Source organism: Salarias fasciatus, chromosome 6, assembly GCF_902148845.1.
Source record: "Salarias fasciatus chromosome 6, fSalaFa1.1, whole genome shotgun sequence".
In the NCBI taxonomy this organism is placed as follows: domain Eukaryota; kingdom Metazoa; phylum Chordata; class Actinopteri; order Blenniiformes; family Blenniidae; genus Salarias; species Salarias fasciatus.
Window position 1 is genome coordinate 23,028,518 of NC_043750.1, and position 21,386 is coordinate 23,049,903.

Below are 21,386 nucleotides of genomic sequence, written 5' to 3' on the forward strand. Positions count from 1 at the left end.
TAACTCTGGGGGAAACATTTTGTGCTTAAAACAAAACAGAAGGAAAACCACATCACCAAAACAGTAAATGTCAACACCCGTAGTTCAAAGAGCAAGAATGACCCACCTACGGTGGCGTGGTGTCACCTGTCAATACACTTTGGAGTTTTCATCAGTACTCCAGTGTCATCTCAATGTTAAAAATAAGTGTAAAGTGAGTTTATGTTGTGTGTGTGTGTGTGTGTGTGTGTGTGTGTGTGTGTGTGTGTGTGTGTGTGTGTGTGTGTGTGTGTGTGTGTGTGTGTGTGTGTTTGGCGCTGTATTTTCCCTCAGATGGACTGATATGGTGTGACTTCATGTGATTGTTTAAACTCTTTAAATCTCTTAAACATCAGGCGAAATATGATAACTGGCATCAGAGAGAATGTATATGCTTGAGAAACGCTTAGGAATACTTCCATAAATCTAGGGGATTATTTCAGAAAAATTGCCGTGACCCGGATTCGAACCGGGGTTGCTGCGGCCACAACGCAGAGTACTAACCACTATACGATCACGGCGCGCTGAGGCTGGCAAGAGGAGAGCTGGAAGCCTCTGCAACCAGCACCCTGTCTTTCCTCAGACATTGACTGGCATCGGTCTGAACTTTTCATAATATTTGATAAAACGGCAAAATATATGGACACAGAGAGAAATCATATAAAGAAGACAGAGTTTTTTTTTTTTTTTTTTTTTTTTTTTTTGCATATTCGCTTTTTGGTTTAATTGTGTCAAAAATCCCAGAAGATCAAACGAGAAATTTGAGGGAATTAAATACTTCAAATGAACTCTAGTAGACTAATGCAGACACTAATTTATTGTATGGGTCTGTATTGGTATATAAACAGGAGCAACTATTAAACAACCACTGATTGTTAGAACCACACTTTGTACTGTGTTCTGGTCTAAATAGCTGATCTGAGGCTCTGAGGTCAGATAAATAGTTTGGACTAGTGAGACGTTGGCAAACAGAACGCTCGACATCAAAACGGGGGAAAACCAAATCTCAGTTAAAAAGTAACCCTATCATCTGGCCAAGTTGTGCAAGTCTTTAAAAGTGCTTTGAAGTCTTTCATGCAGGGGTGTTTCTAGATCCAGTGGGGGTCCCAGCCAAGAGGGACTATGGGGCCTCTCAGGCCCAGAATTATGATGAATGAAGTCCACAACTAAGGATCAGCAAAGAAATACTTTGATTAATATCGGTGAAAATTTGGTCATAATCCGTGCCATAGTTTGGAAGTTATGTTGTCAACAGACAGACAGACAGAAGGACAGACAAACAAACCATGACGATTACATTACCTCTGCTGGCAGAGGTAAATATGTGCTCTAAGTTCGTCATACCACAGAAGTGTGTTGTTAACCACGCTGCCAAATAATGTGAATGATTATATACAGACTTTATTAATGTGTTTTGAAGGAAATGGTTGAAATCACTTTGCACTTACTTTTCTGGTGCTTGGTGGTGGATGACTGGGAGTTTGGGACAAAGTCCCTTGGACTAAATGGAACTAACTTTTTTATAATGTAATACACAGAGCTTACACATTCTCACTTACCACTAACATGTTTTTTTTCTTTTCTTCCTCTTCTTGATTTTTCTTCTCTTAGCGTGCCCTGAGGGATATGTGCGCTTCACTTTGTGTGTTTGACAACACTGACTGCACGTTGATGCAAGGGCTTACAGTCATGTCGGCCCCAAGCCCCATGCAAACTGGCAGGGCTCTCAAGTCTCACGCACTGAGCGTGACAGTCACGCATTTCGGTCTTTTGTCATGTACTAACGCCACACATTGTATTTCTCACGCTGAAAAAAAAAAAAACGGAAAATTTGTCTGGTGCATCGCTGCTATGGAAGTGGGAGGACTCAAACACATCTGCAACCTGTCAATCAAAAAAGGAGGGGGGGGGGTTGTCGGATGCAATCATTTATTATCATCCATCATCCATTCAGCTTTGTCAAACTCCTGTGTATATTTTTTGTTTCTCGCATTTTTCTATTATATTGTACATATGTGTCTGTCTTAACTGTATATTTGAATTATATTTAATTTATATCTGTTACTGTATATCTGTTATTTATTTAATTATATCTGTCTGAGATGTATATGTAAATTATTAATTTATATCTGTTAGTTTATATCTGTTATTTAATTATATCTGTCTTAAATTTCTATTTAAATTATATTTAATTATGTCAGTTGGCTTACATCTGTTATTTAATTATATCTGTCCTAAATTTATATTTGAATTATATAAATTTTTTTTTTAATTTATGGTTGGGCTTTGTAAATTTCACATTTCACATTTCACATTTCTATTCCATTTCTATTTCTTTTTTCTGTGCTGCTGGAACACTGCATTTCCCCTCTGTGGGACAAAAAAAGGACTTTCAATCAATTCAAATCCATCTAAATTATTCAAATGTTGCTGTGTGATAACATGAGACAAGGCACCAATCAAATTTGATTTCTAACTGTAGATAGCATTTCTACATTTGCAAAAGAATAATGAAACACAATAGATGTATGACAATAGATATCTGTACTTCCATTTAAAAGCTGCCTTTGAATGATCAGGAGTCAGGACTCTATGGCTGGAGCTCTGTCACTTCACGTGACTCACTGTGCACCAATATGGTTCCTTCTTTCTGTATGAAAATGTCATTTAGAACTTTCCTGACTGAGGAGTTTGCAACAATGTATCATTTTAAATGACGTCATCATCTCATTTGACCTAGATATGCAAATGAGCCTTGATACAAATAACAAGATTACAGATCGTTACTGAGTGAGGAGTTGGCAACAATGTGTCAGTTTTAAAGGTCTTTTGTTTTTTTCAAAACACAATAAAGTGCATCATATTCAATTTAATAATTTAATGTAAATATTAACATTTCACAGTAAGCACTTTCATTTAAATCATTTTGACATTGTAATATGTATAACACAACTCACCATTCAGTTCAATTCAGAATCAATAAGGTTCCTTCTTTCTTTGCACAAACTTCATGTCATCTCAGGTGGACTTCGGAGGAGGAAAAACCAGGCTGGAAGCAGTGGATGACAGTGCCATGGCAGCAGCGCACCAGACAAATTTACTGGTATTTCTTTTTTTTCAGCGTGAGAAATACAATATGTGGCGTGAGTGTGTGGCAAAAGACTGAAATGCATGACTGTAACGCTCAATGTGTGAGGCTTGAGGCATGGGGCCGACTTTGCTATAGGCCGACTTAGCTTGGGGCCGAGTTGGTTATGGCCGATTTGACTGTATCCCGATGCAAGCCGGGTAGTAGTGGGGCCCCATTTAGTAGGTTCCCGATGTGTCATGGTAATGTATCCGGGGGGGGGGGGGTTCAAGTTGTGTCGCTGATATCCGCCGTCTGTCGGGGCCCCCTACTAGCAACTAACCGGTGAGTACTCGGAAAGGGGGATTTTCGACACGCTGTCGTTGTAGCATCAAGTGTAGCGCCTTTAATTTGTCATTGAAATTGACTGATGTCAGCCGTCCCTTGGGGCCCCCTTCAGCTCGGGGCCCTAGGCAAATGCCTGTGTTGCCTACCCCGTAGCGACGCCTCTGCCTTCATGTCAGGAATCTAGTGGAGAAATGTGAAATATGACAGCACAGTCATTGAGTTGTTGTATCCTAAACTAAGTAAATTTATCAGAGGTGGACTTCCAGAGTGAAAAATCCCCTGTGTGTGTGTGTGTGTGTTTGTGTGTGAATGAGCGTGCTGACAGATCCTCCCTCCTGAAGTCTGCATCTGGGAACAGTGGGCTGCAGTGTTTCCCCAGTTAACAGAGACCGCAGTGACTCCTTTCACTGAAACATCCCGCCACTGTTCCTGTGCTTACACACACACACACACACACACACACACACACACACACACACACAGGTTCGTATTTCTATCCTTGTGGGGACCTTCCATTGACTCCCATTCATGTCTAACCCCTAATCCTGACCCTTACCCTAACCCTAACCCACACCAAAACACAGCCTAACCCTAAAGAAATGTTTTTGCACTTTTACTTTTTTCAGTAACAACAACATGGCCAAGAAAACAGTTTCTCCTCATTAGGACCGGAAAAATGTCCCCACAAGGCACATCGTTCCAGGTTTTCCTATCCTTGTGGGGACATTTGGCCCCCACAAGGATAGAAATACGAGTACACACACACATACACACACACACACACACACATACACACAAATCACATCACAAATAGTTACAAAACAAAGTCTTGTTTTTATTCTCCTTACAGCGTAAAGAGAGGCATTACACAGATGATGGGTGGCATAATAAAAAATAAAATATCCAAATTCAACAGAGAGATAGTTTTTATGACATCAAGCCACACACTCTGCAAAACAGCTCTCACAGTATCTCTCTCACACACACACACTCGCACACACTTATGATGCAGTTGCACTCATCATCCCTTCACATGTATGCTGTTATTTACTCGCACTTTTCGAGGATCTCAGATCTCACTAAGCATCACCTCAACACTTAAAACACAAACTCAGAATCTTTTAAAATAAACACCTGGTATTTCGGGGGGAAAAATTAAATTCAGTCATAAAAAAATTGTTCAGATTTGGTATAATGATAACAGGAATTATGGTCATGCCTTAGGATTGCTTAAAAAAAAATCACATTCAACAGCCATCACCAAACAAACATTATTAACTTGCAGAGTCAATCTGTTGGCCTCACTGGTTTCATGTAGTTACAGCACAGTTACATGGTGGCTCATCCTTTCAGCTCTATTTAAGCACTCAGATAACCCCAGAAGCGGAGTGCATACATGACCTAGTTTTTGTCATTTTTGATCATTTTCTCAGTCAGTCTAGTGGAAAACTGCTGTACACATTTACACTGACGCACACAATCAGAATCTAAATACCGGATCACAGCTTCCAACATTAAAAAAATGCTTTAGGTGAGTTGTCATAATTATCTGTGGGCTACATGCTTCAATAATGAGGGTATGAAAACCCCAAATAAAAAAACAAACAAATTTTCAGAGATTTTCATCTGAAAACATCACTTGACGACACAAACTGGAGCCTGTCTTTAGCAACAGGCACTGTTCTCTCAGTGCTTCAAAGTAACAAAAGCATTTCAACTTGTATTCAGCTAAAACCTTCAAACTCTCCCCCGTGTCTGAAAGAAAAATACCCCGGCCTGTAACACAGCCCAACACTTATACCAAACTTCTGCTAATTTGTTGAGGTGTTGAACTGTCTCCGGCCTCATGACAGTAACTCAGTTCAGGTTCTCCTGAAAAGTGACTTTCAGTTTAAATGTGTTCATGTGATCAGCGGCTGAGCTGATGTTGATTTAGAAAACAATTCTGAAATTTGTTGTAAAAACTTCATTTCAAATATTAGTCTGTCAGACTTCAAGCAGTAAAAACAAAAGAAAAAAAAATCTGTAAAAATTGACTTTTTTTTTTTTTTTTCTTAAAAACACCTCCTCACTGTACACGATTGTGCTTCTAACACACACCTGCACAGTCCAGCTGTTATGCCTCTCCGATCATGCCGGATTTCACGTCACGATCCTCTCTCCAAGTATCTATTCTCTATTTATTTGACCCATTGCCATGACGACAGCACCTCGTGTCAGAGTCTACTCCGTGCAGCAGGCGCATACGGGACCAGCTGGGAACATCGGATGTGTCTTCTGATGTTTAACAGCCTTAAGCCTTGGCTGGTATTGTCTGTAATAAATAAATAAATACTACACTTGAGGGGTCCGAGCACAGGCCGATGTTGGGTCTGAGCGCGCTCCGTGACCCGTGTGTGATCCCTGAACCAGGCTGTGTCGCTTCGACGCTGCGCCGACTGCTTGTTCCTGCTGAATTCAGTCTATCCGGTTGCCACAGATGGTGAAGCGGTCGATTTCCAGCAAGTCTTTCTTGGGTGTTCTGTGCGACACTCCTTCTCCTTCCAGTCCCGTGTCAGAGTTGATGATCTTGTCGTCGTCCTCATCGTCCGGCGTCGTGAGGAACGTGTCCGAATCGCTCTTTGGGAGCACGTTGGCGGCGCTCTCCGCCATGTTGGTGGGCTGAGCAATGTCTGATGCCAGCGACGCTCCTTCTTTATCAGCTGTAGGTTCTTATGGAGAGAGACAGTTGAGAGTTATTCACCAGAGAAAAAAACAAAACAAAAAAAAACAATGCAGATACATTTCAACAAGTAAGCGATTACAAATGAGAACATAAAAGTGTGGCGGAGCTACCTTGCTGCGGCGCGGTGTGAACATGTTTGGTACGGTGAGCTCTGGAGTTGACGCGGCTGGACACGGCAGACGGTGGAGGGTGGAAGAGCTTCTCCTCCATGTTGGCCTCTTTGACGAACATGCAGGATGTTCCCAGCAGGACGATGCTGTTGAGCACCTTCAGAGTGATCATCCTGCAACGCAGCGTGGACATGACAGATCTCAGAGGAAGGTCCAGCAGCAGGCAGTAGGTATCATGCAGACATCTGCTCGGTAATTACCCCAAGTAAAACAGCAACACACACATAAAGGAGAGGGAACCCTGGATCTTCACTGAGCTGGTCACTACTCTGATCAGCTGCAGAAGGAAAGAGAAACACATCAATGCCTTTAATGGACACACAATAACAACACAGGAGATGACAGGTTATACTGACCAGCAGTGCTAAAGGAAGGGGGATGAATCCCATTCTTCTGGAAACTGAGTCACTGTAGTCTGTGTAAGCCTAGAAAAAACAGTGAACATAGTTCTGAGAAAAGCATCAACAATTGGCACTGCTCTGAATCCTTAACTGAGATATCAGAAAGTTGAGAATAATTCACATTTTAACATCAAATCAAAAAAGGTCTGTACTATTTTACTCAGTACAGGAAAGCTTGCTTAGAGCACTTTTGTTGGTGCTTTTTTTTAAATTCCTAATTTCTATCATCAAATGATCTGATTTGGGGTGTGGTAAAAAGTACATAATACATCATTGAAATTTTAATTTAATGAATGGAAATGTGATATGATTTGTAATGTATAATATTATAGCCACATGTTTTGTCTTGAACATTGATTGATTGATTGATTGATTGTTTATTTATTTCATTCTTTGAAAAAAAATGAAAAGGAGCAGAAATAAGTAAAACTTATCGTGTCTGCCCCTACCAACACAAAATAATTGAGAAAACAATAGTTTACATCAAGAGTTGATTATAAACATAACCATTGCACAAGAAGATATTTACAAAATCAAAAGATAATAATTTCTTATTATACAGTAGCATCATATCTTTTTAATAATTGTTCTTTTAAACATTTCTTGAAACTATAAATGGACTGAGACATTTTAATTTTACAGTCAAGATTGTTTCATAAACTGACTCCTTGGATTGTGATACATCTTTCTTTAGGTTTGGTTCTTGACTCTGATAAAGAAAAGATTTCGGTTCCTCGTAATTCATATTGACTTTCTCTCTTTTTAAATCTGTTTTGCAAGTTATCTGGTAATATTTTTTGTTGAGCTTTATACATAGTTTTAAGGAGGTTGAGTTCCACCAATTCATTAAGTTTTAAAGATTTCAATTGTTTAAATATTGGATTTGTGTGATCCCTGTATTCACTTCCATTTACCACACGAATGGCTCGTTTCTGTATAACAGAAAGTGGTTCAATATAAGTTTTACAGGCACTTCCCCATATTTCAACACAATAGGTCAGATATGGAACAATCAATGAGTTATACAATAGAAACAAAGCATTCTTATTAAGTGATTCTTTGACCTTATGCAACACAGCAATGGTTTGTGAAACCTTTGTTTTAACATGTTCTATATGAGATTTCCATGTTAGATGTTCATCAATCAAAACACCTAGGAACTTGATTTTGTTTGAAAATCATAATAAAAGCTAATAAATTCTAAGGCCATGGAGGTAACTAACTGAAAGAAATGGAAACAGCAGAGTTTAACACATCTTGGAAAAAGACAAACATGGTTTTAATTCACTTGTACTTTCTCATAAATTATATAATTAATGAATCTCAAGTTTCTGCCTGATATAGATCCACCCATTAACACAACACTATGACGGGGTTAGTATCTATCAAAAGTCATCGAAGGAAGAAAAAGGTTGACCAAAGACCGGATCATGGGTGGACAAAAGGAGCGGCTGTATGAGGGAGGGGTTCATCCTGCTGTGGTTGACGGATGTGTCTCTACCGAAACACACAGACTCTGTGATGGAAGTTTCCATCAATAACAGTGACAACTAATGGGGAGCTTCTAAAACTTTCATGAAGACATGAATTGAACTGAACCTGTGTTCTGGGAAATTTGCAATGGCCTTTATCACTACATCAGTCAAATGCAACAGCAGAGCATGTTTAAGACGACACTCCTGCTTCCTCGTGTTCAAAACAAGGGAGCCCTTATGTTCTTGGGCAGCTGGCATTGAGACATTTACACATATCCAGCTGCAGCTTTGCACTGGCGAACTCTGGTTGAACTCTGCCTGAAAACTGCATCATTATGTGATTTCATTATTTATTCATTTGTGCCAGCATAAAACATGAACTGCTGTAGTAATAGATTATCAAATGTAAACAATGCACATGAGCAAATATATCTGCAGGCTGACAGTTGGATCAATTTTCTTTTTACTCACGTTTTTCTGACGACTGCTGACAAGGTCAAAGGCGAGGCTGGCTCTGTATTCTCCGTATACCTGGGAAACAACACAAGGCAGTAACTTTCAAACAACCAAATAAATATCCATTTAGTGTATAGTCAGTTATTCGGTGCTGGTGACAGGTAATACATGTTAAATGTATGTTTAAACCCCCATAATTGGTGTGTTTGCTATTTATTTACTACCCTGCATTAAGAGAAGTGAAAGCAGAGTAGGGATTAGTGCAGGAGATAAACCTGTTTCATACAGTGCAAATGCGCTTTAAATGTAGATCTGAGTGGCTTCAGAGCTGAGTGACCACTAACAAGGTGAACAAGGTGTGTGTGATTAGGTGTGACAGTTCAGAGATAAAGGGTTAATCCCTCTCTGTGGGGCTGCTCACCGTTACATAACCACAGCTCTTTGAAGGAAACTGAAAGGGAAGCCACCCGATAGGAGGAGGTACAGAACTACTGCGCTGATGAAACGCTATTGATGCTATTTCAAATGGGTATGCCGAAGTTCCCTCCTGATTTCTCACGTTACCTGCCCCCTCCTGAAGCTTACAGGCTGGAAAAACCTACTCTGCACTCACAAACTGTTGATTTAGTCACATTTATCAGTGTTGTTTCTCAGAGGCTGTGCCACTGTCTTAAGGCCTGTACACACTACAGGATGATCGGGCCGAAGATCGCCCCGATCTTCTCCTCTCGATTGAAGCCGGCAAAGGTCCGATTGTCGGGAGTATGCAAATGAGTTCGGGTCTGATCTTCCTGTGCTGTGCGGTGTGTTCAGAGAGATTTTTTCCTGTCGGAGCTTCGGAGCTGCTCGGGAGGCGTCGGAAGGTGAGATCATAGATAATGAACATGTTTAATATTTCCAATCGCAAATCCTGTTGTGTGTGGTGCCCTGTGAGAGGAGCCGATCAGCCCAGAGCCGACCTGTCCACACCCTCGAAATAAACCTTCCTTATTGGCTGAACAGCTCCGTCTCACCAAGGTGTTGCTACTTAAAAAAAAAAAAAAAAAAAAAAAAAATCCACTCTCAGCTGTCACTGCTGGAGACATGAGTATATGTCTGTGAAATATATTCACTATATGACAGTGGAACAGAAAAGCCAGAGCTCCTAAACCCAGCAGTGCGTGAAGATAGTGGTTAATCCTCAGTAACTGTATCACTCCTGGATGAACTGTATTTCCTCCATTCAGACTCAAACTCCCAACTAATACATTCATCTGCATCTCTGACACTCCTGCAATAACTGTCAGATACCCCAATGTTTTAATTCATCTCCATTATTAGCCATCACAAAATAAATGTGGAGGATAAATTATAAGAAAATTATCCCATACTATGTTTCCCAATTCTGTACTGTAACATTTAAATTTTATTATCTTTAGTTAGATATCAACTGAACCAAACAAAGAAATGGAGAAGAACTTTAAAATTACTCACATCAGCACTTATATCATTGAATTTAGTGATGAAGGCATGTTTGACAACGTCCACGGCAACTTCAGAGGCAATCACCATGACTACATCCGGAAACAGCACCCACAGGTGGTCTGAAAACAACATTTACTCAACATCATTATTATTATTTAATGCAATATAAAGTATACATGAAAGAAGAGAGACGACAATAACACATAACACTGAAGTGAGATGAACTAATGTGGCCAATAAGAGGAGCTGAACTGTGATGTGTCCATAAACTAGGGCTGACAGCATGTGACTGATGAGCATGATGTTCACGTTGGTGTGATAAGTCTTCAAAAAAAAACTAAGAGGACACTTTTTCTTGGGTAACTGAGAATTTCAATGCAAGACACTGCTGACAAATACAATGAGGGACATTACCGTAAGGCCGAGATGCACAAACATTTTGATATAACACACATGTGAAGTTTCATATTTAATGTTAAGTTTTAAGTTTAATGTTACAAAGACATCTGTGTAAACTCATCTTAACACTTTCTTTTATAATCACAGTGCCTCCATCTAAAGAGGATGTGGGGTCACCAAGTGGTTTGGTGATTGTGAAAGTTCCACAAACGGCCTTCAGTCAGCTACACTGTGCGTCAGTCAGTGCTACACCTCTACTGGAGAGCTTTGTGCGGCATCAGTTACCTGGGTTCCATGAGAACTGCTCCATGTTTCTGAGACAGACGATGAGCAGGAGGATGTAGTTGGTGAACCTCTCTTTTATGTCTGTAGGAAACAAACAAATCAATCCTGGATTAACCTACTTTGTGCTCACTGCGGCTGAGCTCCATTCCGGCAAATTTACCTTGTATTAAATCATAGGGGTCAAAGGTCGAGAGGCACAAAATGTCCAAAATGTTTGATATATCACTCGCCGCTTACCACTGTTGGACATCTGGAAAAGGTTGTTCTTTTCGAACTTCTTGAACACACTTCCTTTGATCTCCACAAACTGGAAGAAGACAAAAAAATAATCCTGACTAAAAGCCGTAAGAGAACTTTTAATAACAATGAAATTTTTATGCGTTTCACTCACATTGTTTGACATCATTATGGTGAGAAGAGACTTGTTGTGGGAGTTGAAGGCTACATTGAGGGTTGTGGCTTGAACCATGATAAGAATTGCATGAAGAACTACGTTAACAAAACTTAAGGAAAACACAGAAGTAGAAAGAAATGAAAAAGATCCGGAGGTTTAATCATGACTGTCTTTGGCCAGATTGAGAAAGTAAAGATTTTTCCATTTCATGCCAAAAACAGTGCACAATGGACAGCAACTTTCCCAAAAAATGTGAATGATCTCAAATACACAAATACATTTAGTCCATAATCCCAAAAAGGTCAGAAAAACTGAAATATTGTCACAATCAGTGGATAATTTAGATTATAGTTGTTCCTTTCCACTCCTGATGGATCAGACACTTTCAGCTGTAAGACAGAAACTTGGCAGTTTTAAGAAGACTCTGGGACATTAGTCAGGCCACCACAGTACATTTGAGGTCCTATTTAATTGCTTTATTTTTGTATTGTGCTATATGAATAATGCAAATACAAACTTTTATGTTTGTTCATTTGTTGGTTACAAATAGGAAACTGGCACGATGACGACAGTGTGAAACAAAAGTCTCCAATCTGCACTGTTTTGTCAAAGCGACACAAAGAGTGAAAACAAAGATCAGCATGAATCCATGTGAGGATACAGACGTAGAGCACAGCCATGAGGAAGTGAGGAATCACGCCTATGTGCGCCCTCTTCTTCTCTTTGGGCTCTGTCGCCGTCCAGTAAAGAGCGTCCAAGATATCTTGGCCGAAGGAGGAGAACAAGCGGTCTGCCACCTGACAACACAGCAAGAGACGCAAGACAGGGGACAAGTGAGAAGGTGGCCGATTTCACAACGTAATAAGTTCGGAAATCAATCAAAGATGAGGAAGGGTGTACCTCTAACATGTTGTAGATGATGTAGAGTTTGATGACCGACTGCCCCCTGATGAGGTGGTACATCATGGAGTAATCCACATAGCTCATCATCGAGTAACACAGCACCATGATGAAGCCTTTTAGCACGTCGCACACCTGGGCAGGCTGCAGCAGACGGGACCCGCTGAAACACACACACACACACACACACACACACACACACACACACACACACACACAATGGTCAGAGAGAGGAGCAGGACATAAAAAGTACAGGTCTCTATAGTGTTCAATCTGCACAAGCTGAAAGAGCGCTGCCCCTCGGAGCATCAGAACGGTACTGCAGCGTGGACAGTTAAATCTCGACAAATAAAAACTTTCTTTTTAATTAATTATATGTCTGAACAAAAAGCATGTTGACAATTGTATACTTCATCCAAACATCTACCCAAAAGACTCTGGAAACACTGACAGTATGTACTTCACAATGATGTCCCTTATTAGAAGAAGTGACATTCACAGCATTTTTTTTTTTCCTGGATGAACAAGTGACCTTGTTTCTTAATGATAAGAAACAAACTAGTAGGTGCAACAAGGCTTTTCACCACTTACTAGTCAGTGAATAGATACGGTATCGGTGGTCCTCAAACTGTTCACAGTGTACCACCTGAGAAAATATCGAGCTCTCAAAGTACCATAATGGCAGAGCAGAGGCTGATCCTATCAGCTATGGACTTGTTCCTTAAATACTTATTGTAAATATATCTTTTCGTTGTAAGTGTTGTACTAGTTCACATAACTGACTGAAAAAAATATATATTTACAACTTGCTCATGCCACCACAGAAGGAGCTTAAATATCAACTAACCTCAATTCAACAATGGAGAATCTGTTAAACCTCTTTTAGAGGAATACACTGAAAATATCTTAAAAATGTGCATTTTATGGTCACTCAATTGTTTTTGCTTATATTTGCAATCACTGAAATCAGGCAATATTTACAAGCGTGCATCCTGACATCAGAGTGTCTATTTGTTACCTGAGGCCACAACATGGCACGGTGAACAGTCGTAACAGTGCCAGAATCACTCTGAGGGGCAACAAGGTGAACACATAGAGAAAAGTATCCAGGCAGAGGAAGAAGCCGAACGTCATCAACTGAAACGACAGAAACACAATGTGAAAGAGAATTTATTAAAGAATGCAATAGCCTTTTAAAAAAATTTTGACACAAAGTGTCTTTTGCATTTACCTTTTCCAGCTCCTTCGGGATGCGGAGGCAGGTGTAGACCCTCTCCCTGCGCTCTGTGTATTTGGCTTCATTGTGTTCTAGGAAGTAGCCCCTGGTGAGCTCAGTGGTGATAAATCTGACTAGAGACAGGTCTGAACACACACACACACACACACACACAAACAGAAAGATAAAATCAGTGGGAAGCCACAAAACAACATCATAAACTGGAATTATTCTGAAGACTTTCTTTTCCCAAGTGCAATAGCAACCTCTCTACTGCTATCCTGTGGCTGCAGATGGGATTTAACGTGTGTACAGTTCAATATCGTAAATCCTGGACCATTTATGATATCGACAATCTTAAAACTCACATACTTATCTTTACTGTGGCCACTAGGACGTTTTTAGTAAGACATTTCAAACACAAGGATGAAAGGGCAATGTTCCAGATCTTCAAAAACGCACACTAATATTGAATAACTGCTAGATGTTGAAAGTAACGGGGAAAGGGAGCAAAAGCACTCGTTCATTTGTGACTATTTCATTTTAACAATCATGTAAACAAAAATAGATCAAGTCAATCAGAGTTAAGGAAACTTCACTTTCCAGTGATACCACTCTGATGGTTTAAGTTAGAGATTAAAAGCAGTTGCTTACTCAAGCATTCCCACTGTAAAAGTACATGTACAAGCATAATCCACAAAGTGTATGATACAAACTGAATGATGTAACAGAAATAAAAATCTAAATAATAGTAAAATATGTGCTGTTTCAAAAACCCTTAATGTCCTCGGAAGGTTTCAGTAACGCACTGGGAACCTGACTGCAGGGATTTGCTCCCATTTAGACACAAGAGCATTAGTAGAGGTGAGCCACTGAGGTCTGACTCACAGCTGGACGTCTGCTTCAATCAAGGTGTTAACGTGTTGGAGGTCAGGATACTGCAATTTCGTCTCAAGTTCTTTCACATGCTCAAAGCAGATTTAAAGTCTGACGTCATGTTGAAGCTAGCTGCTATTATGCTGGTTTCTCCTCTTATGTTCACTATGTTTGATAATAATGCTCTTTACTCTGCCGAAATCACTGGTACTGATGTTCAAACTCTGCAAATGGGAGTCCACATAATATCTTACAGGCTGTAACATGTTCAGCGTTGTTCCAAAGAAGCTAAAGAGCTTATGTTCTCCAGAGGTTAGAGTGGAAAATGTATTACAGGAAACTTTTTGGTACAATTCATTTGCATTCACATAAACCCTTCCAGGATACATTCCAAATTGGAATTTCCAGTATTGAGGTATAAAACGATCTGTGTATATTGCATTGGCTAGAAACGTTTTTTGTTTTGCATTCTCTGCTCATTAACATCATGCATACATTTTTCTAAGTAATCTAATTTCTTTCACGTCTTTTCAGTGTGACGTTTTAAAAAGTGCTTAAGTTATTTGCGTTTTTATCAACATATTAAGACAGAAGCCACGACTGGTTCGACAAATCCATGTTTTACATTTAATCATGAATAAATATGAAACACTACAGGTTTAAATGCTCCAAACCTATACAAAATATCCAGCACTAGAATCTCAAATGATTCCTGGTCATGATGATTTAACAAGAAAAGCAAATAAAGTGAAGGAAATCAAAAGTCATTATAAAACTTGTCTGGTATAAACTGTTCACTCTTGGTCCTGAAGTTCATGACAGTATATGCCACCCAGTGCACACTGCTTGTGAAAGGCTTAAAAAAAGTGGATCCAATGAAATGTATGCATCAAGCCGCATTATGGAAGGTATAGTCCTCAGCTGACACAAGGCTCAGATATAAGCAGGGATATCTGTACTCGTGGTGCATTTATAGTCATAGTTTATAAATAGAGAAATAAGACTGATGATAGCATCTCAGCACGTGGGTGATGTACGTGAATAGGAATATAAGGGAGTGGCTCATTTATGAGGAACTGCACGTAATTTTCCAGCTCTGCAGTTAAAATATGTGCAGTGAGAAGAGGTTATGTTATGAATGTGTCTCACAGGCGAATCAACATGCATGTGCGAACAGACAGTATGTACCCTCGGAGCAGCACTTCTCAATGCGCCTGTGCAAAGAAAAAGCAGTTTGGCAAAGAAGCAAACTTCAGTATTTTGCACTAGATCATGATTGAATGCACCACTGTCTATTTGCATACAATTAGAAAACCTGCTGCTAGCTACAATCTGAATGCATGCAACATAAATTATCCACCTGACGTGACTTTAGTTTAGCTAAGTGCTGACCATACAGCAGTGGAGGCTGCAGCAGCCAGCAGGGCTCCGAAGGTGTGATCAGACTGTGCGCTCCAGCAGCGCTACAGTGTAAAAGCAAGCCTTATCTAAGCCGTGTAAACAAGCATCACCGCGGCCGCTCGTAACACTGTCAAACCGGGGGTCCTCAGCTGCCCCAGACCAGGCTAGCCCTCACCTGACAGGTTGCGTTTCCTCCCCTTTCTGTCCCCGTTTTTGTCGCTGAAGCTCAGCGTCTCCGTGGCGCCATCTTTCTCCTTGCTCTTGTCCAGTTTGGCAGCTCTTCTGTCCCTCTCCTTACCCTCCTTCTCCTTCTCCTTCTCGTCACCCGGACCTGTCGACAGCGAGTCCGCCATCTTCGCCAAACGGTTTCAGCCGCCGCTGCCTGGGAAACTGCGTCACACCCTCTGACGTCATCACGCACAACAATTTCACCAGCAGACCACTGGGTGTCGCCAAAGCTGTGCGAACACATTTTGCTCCATTTCAATTTGCGGCAATATATATAAACCAAGTTCTTCCTGCATCTCTGGAGTTTCTTCAACATATTCCAGAAACAACAGATGTCGCGGGCCAGGTGTGTGGCAAATGGATCTCTTCCTTTGGAATGCACAAATTTGGTTGCTTCTCTTATGACAAGTTCTTCAGTTTGGTCCATGCCCAATGTTTAGGGAAAAAATTCAAATGATTAAAGATTAGGCCTACCACATCACAATAATGTGTAAATGTATGACTACAAACATATGAGATTAGTTTTTAAGATGGGAAAATATGAACACTGGATGCATATTTCCAACTCGTCCTGTTTGGTTTGCTTCAAATTAAAGTTCTAACAAAGATACTCATGCTTTTACATACATTTTTTTTATAGTTCAGTCAATATAAAAATACAAAATATGTTTTTTTTATGACATTCAAATTCATGTAATACATCATAATATAACAATTTTGACACTCTCAGAGCCAGAGGCGGAGGTGGGTCTCAGTAAAGAGGGGGCGGAGCATTCTCGATGGGCCCTTATGATAGTAATTTTACCATTCAAACAATACCTCATCCTACCATCAAACAACACACTAATGCTCACTTTTATTGAGCCAAGCACACCTATATGCCTCAGAAAGTAGAATAAAGTCACAAACCAGTTCACAAACTTGTTCTGAAGAACAAATACACATATGCACGCACACACAACAAATGCAGATTGACAGCTGTCAATCTGAGAGCGTCCGCTGTCCATGGTGCTGAAATGTCAGATAAAAACTCACGGGCTAAATCTGTACCATCTTTGATACAACTTAAATATAAAATGAACACAGCTGGTCTAAAATTACACAATCTATTCAGATAGATATAGACACAGCTATCTATAGCTTTTGGAATTCACGTATATTAGAAAAAAATAGACTCAGCGGTCTCATAGTTGAGAGCAACACAAGGCACATTCAAATAGGCAGGTGTTTAAGACCACAGCATTCTGATAAAGATAATATTTTTGAAGGTTTCACTGACTCACCAATGGCTCTGATGTTAGGTTTTGGGTAGTACCGCTAGCGGCTAGCATAGTGTTTAGCATACTGTTTAACATTCCTCCAAAGAGTTCAGATCAAATGAAAAAGAAAAAACTCTTCGTGCTGCACAGCCAGTCAGCGCTGGCTTACAGCTCTGATGCATTCATGGACAGTCATAATGTAAGAATTGGCAAATTGGAGCCCACAATCATATGCGTATACCTTCTCACTCACACTGCACATTTTATTATAATAATTTATTTCCGATTAAATGTGAACACATCACATGAAACGGGGCCCTATGACCTTGTGGGCCCTGGGGCGACCGCCCCCTTGCCTCCACTCTGACTCCGCTACAGCTCAGAGCAGGTGAGGCCTGTGTCTCCCCTTATGGGGTCTTTGGCGCCCCCTAGAAGAGGTCCCAAAACTCAGTTTAGGAACCAATGCTTGAGATGAGCCTATTTATTTTGATCACATTTGACCTTTAGGATCTGCACTAATGAACCACGTCAGTCATTCTGATAGAATTATGCATGCTTACATGGTTTTACAGCTGTAGTTGACAGTAAGGTCACTAAACTGATGATAAATACACGCACAGAAAGGCCACCCTACAAAGGTTAATTCATCCTGTGAATAAAGAGGAGTGCGGAGAGAGAGGGACTGCTCGGATAGGGTTTCTCCCGGTAAGGGATCTCTCTGACCTGCTCCGGTGTGACTCGCACCTCAGCAGACGCAGCCGCACACGGAGCAAAACACACATCTCGTCCCATCATGGCTATTTTTCCTTTTTCAAACTTTAAATTAAACACATGGTGATCACCGGACGCGCCCCGCGGCCGCTGCCGGGCGTCGTGTTGCCTCCCCCGGGCCACCATGGGCTCGTAAGATGCCTTCCCTGTGGAAACGGATCACGTTCTCGGTGGCCTCGGCGCTGTGTGTCGGCTCCGTGGTGCTGCTGCTGGTGGCCCTGTCCACGGAGCGCTGGGTCAGCGGCCGGATCCTGTGCAAAACCGCGGTTGAGTTAGTCAACGCGTCCCACCCGGAGCTGGACCAGTTCATCGGGGACATATACTACGGCCTGTTCCAGGGAGGGAAGACCAAGAAGTGCGGGCTGGGAGACAGGCGCTCCAAAATCTACAGTAAGATGAGACACAAGAAACCATGATAGACACAGATGCAGTTCAGAAAATGTTAATATTTTGAATGACACTTGGGACTCTATGATCCATTTCTATAAACATGATATATTTGTCAATTATCGTTTTTTCAATGTCCCTATATATACCACTGCAGTGTTACCACAAAATACACGATCTCACCTAGATTAAAAGTATGCGCGTTTTTTTTCTCCACTTTTTTGGTGTGGGAGAAGCAAGAGGAAATTTGGGAGTTATCCAAATATTTTTGCCAACATACTGTTCATTTCAATATATGCAAAAACTACCAGAAAAGAGAAGCACAAATGAGTGATAGATTAGAGCTCTGAAGACTAAATAAACATATTGCTTTATGTGTGTAATATAAAATTTTAAAGCACCTGTTCATCGCACATAGTGTTGTTTGTCTTGTACTCATATTTTCTTTTCTTCCCAGTTTTTATTAAGTAGTACCACTCTAGCAAAGAGCCAGACAGTATGTTGTGACTTGTGACAAATCCTGTTCAGGTCAGACAAGCCATAAGGAGTCAGAAAAATGTTATTATTTCTCATAGACTTGTTTTTCTAGATGGTGTGACTCTTTAGTACATTTGCAACTTCACAACAAGGTTAAATAAGAGTTAGAATTGTGACTTTTTACTGTCTTCAAAACCCAGATGATTACTTGTTGCTGGAATATGAGGGTTAAAAGCATATAACTGAATTTGTAGGATTACTGAGCACCTCAATTTTGTTTACATGCAGAACTACAAAAAAAAAAAATACTTTTTGATAAACACTCTTACAGAATTTGGGAAATCAATGCTGGATGTTTGAAAATTATCTTTAAAGATCAGGGGTACATACATCAATTTACAAAATGTAAAGTCAAATCTGCCTTGTAAACACATTTTTTAAAAAAATCTATGATAGTAACAGTAACAAAGAGGAGCTGGTGAGAGACTTCAGTCCAAGTCTCTGTTCTGACAAAGTGTCTGTTTCCTTTGGCCCTTCAGTTTTTCCGAAGCTTGTGCAGACGTTGAACAGTGGCCTTCACATGATGGTGATTCTTTTCCTGCTGGCAGCTGTGGGGTTTGCGGTGGTCAGTCTATCCTTCTGCATTTATAATGCACGCAAAGTTCCCTACCAGAGCATCAAAGGACACAAGGGCCTCTATCTGTGGAACTTCATTGCTGGTACGTGGAAACCTTTTATCTCTTGGAGCATTCTCTGTCAGGTGCTACCACATTACAAATCTTCCTCCTTGTTTTTGTGTATTGTCCTCCTCCTCCTCCTCCTCCTCCTCCTCCTGTGTTTTCAGCTCTTTTCGGTGCCCTGGGTGTCCTGTGTTTCCTGGCAGCAGTAAGACACCACAGTCTGACCGATCGAGTGGCAAACTACAGAGAGAACCTCTTTGTCCTCATCGTCCTTGAAGACAGTCTGGACTGGTCTTTCTGGCTTGGCGTTGGCAGCATCGGGACTCACTTTGCCGTCTGTGGAGTTGTGGCCATGAGTCGGATCAAGCTTCCCAAACCAGAAATCAAAAAACCTGAAGAGCCAACAATCTCTGCTCTGGACCTGTTGTACTGACAGACAACACTGTTGCTAGTGTTTGTATCAATGATGGACTGACAGAAGTGGTCAATACCTTTTTTATTTGTGATAATTCAATAAATCATTTTTTTTGTTGCTTTGCTGTTGGAACATTCAGACCTTTCTTAAAATCTTCAGATAAACAGTAACCTACATGTTTGTTTGTGAATTTATCCAAAATTATGTTGTTTTGTCACAAAGCACTTTCACAAGGAGTCACAACACAAGACACAGATCAGATGCTTTTGTGTGTCTGGACAGAAGGAGACTGTGAATGACTGAAACTCATCAAAACTCAATACAGATCTCCTCTCACTCGTCATCTCTGCTCGTGTGAGGGAGTCAAGACAGAGTAATAATGCATCACAGCTATCCACGGTTCACTGTGAATTTATTTCACTATACAATCTGCCAGTGTAAATAAATATATAATATTTAATGTTGTTATGTCTCTTGATACATTTTGCATTGTATGTGTGAACCTTAGCACTGACAAATATATCTCTGTGTCATGAAATTACAGTGCAGTCAAGGTAAGTTAAGTTTCATTTAAAAGTAAATTATTTGACATACTTTTTTTGCAGGGTTGTTTTTGAATAGTTTAAAAAAATCCATGTTGAGGTTAAGGAATGCCAAGGTGATGCAATAAAGACGCGTGAGTTTGTATAAATGAGAGGACTGTGTTTACAGTTGGTGCAGATATAGCTCGGACATAATTATGCATGATGAAAGAAAAAACTCATCACTGAAAGTGTTTCAATATGTGCAATACACTGAACTCTGTCAATGGTTAGACATGATTTCTTATTTTTTTTCAAGGTCCCTGCTGCAATTCATAACTTGGTTTTTCATGTGAGACAAACTAATACTTGCTGTGAATACAAGACCTCAGGTCAGCACTTACTCAATGCAGATATTTGCATCTCCTCATGATTTGTTAAATGCATGGAATGCCACAGTTTTAACGTATTTACATACTACGTCCATCATTTTAATTCATAGCTATCAAATATGTGATATTGGAATAAATAAAACTGCAAAAATGTTGATGAAAAACATTTGTCTGGGGTCATTCCCAACTACTGATGGCTGAGGGTAGTTACACAACACAGAGAGATAGTCACATACAGACACACAGATTCACACACCAGTCATTTAAAATTTTAAGCATCTTCCTAAACAGTATTCTCATTGTTGTTCCATTTAAATAATGTTTAGAATAATTTATCAAACATTTAATTGAAGAAATCTATTTAAGTATTTCTTCCCCTGCTGGATTAAAAAAAAAACAACTAAAACTAAATGTTTTCATTGTGTTAAAAATATGGACCTTGTTATTTTTATGCAGGGTGTTACTTTATTTATGAGGACAAATGACTTTTTTAAGACAAGTGTCTGTTTTTACAATTAAGTCTAAGTTAAAGTATTATAACTGTAAATGGTTGTGGTCATTTTAAAATCAATTTTGAAGAGAAATGTTTTTTGACGTTGCTTTCCCGCGGATGGCCGCTAGATGGCGGCAACAGCGCGTCTTGGCTGCTCGTCGGTGACGC

The 21,386-nt window shown here is 40.2% G+C and overlaps 2 protein-coding genes and 1 non-coding gene across 3 annotated transcripts; 1 reads left to right on the forward strand and 2 right to left on the reverse strand.

The window, feature by feature from the left end:
* Positions 1–467: 467 nt before the first annotated feature.
* On the reverse strand, positions 468–539 carry trnah-gug (transfer RNA histidin (anticodon GUG)). Its single transcript has one exon. It is a non-coding gene; the product is annotated as a tRNA-His (tRNA).
* A 3,708-nt stretch (positions 540–4,247) lies between these two features.
* tapt1b (transmembrane anterior posterior transformation 1b) lies at positions 4,248–15,948 on the reverse strand. Its single transcript, XM_030094584.1, has 14 exons — positions 15,771–15,948; positions 13,334–13,464; positions 13,121–13,239; positions 12,103–12,265; positions 11,864–11,999; positions 11,200–11,297; positions 11,046–11,115; positions 10,809–10,889; positions 10,134–10,243; positions 8,676–8,735; positions 6,685–6,753; positions 6,529–6,605; positions 6,269–6,441; positions 4,248–6,144 (listed from the first exon to the last, which is right to left on the reverse strand). The coding sequence occupies exons 1-14, from the start codon at positions 15,946–15,948 to the stop codon at positions 5,891–5,893; spliced, it is 1,719 nt and encodes a 572-aa protein (XP_029950444.1). The 3' UTR covers positions 4,248–5,890.
* A 1,982-nt stretch (positions 15,949–17,930) lies between these two features.
* Positions 17,931–19,830, forward strand: clrn2 (clarin 2). The gene is made up of 3 exons (XM_030094708.1): positions 17,931–18,243; positions 19,257–19,436; positions 19,562–19,830. The coding sequence occupies exons 1-3, from the start codon at positions 17,991–17,993 to the stop codon at positions 19,828–19,830; spliced, it is 702 nt and encodes a 233-aa protein (XP_029950568.1). The 5' UTR covers positions 17,931–17,990.
* Positions 19,831–21,386: the final 1,556 nt, after the last annotated feature.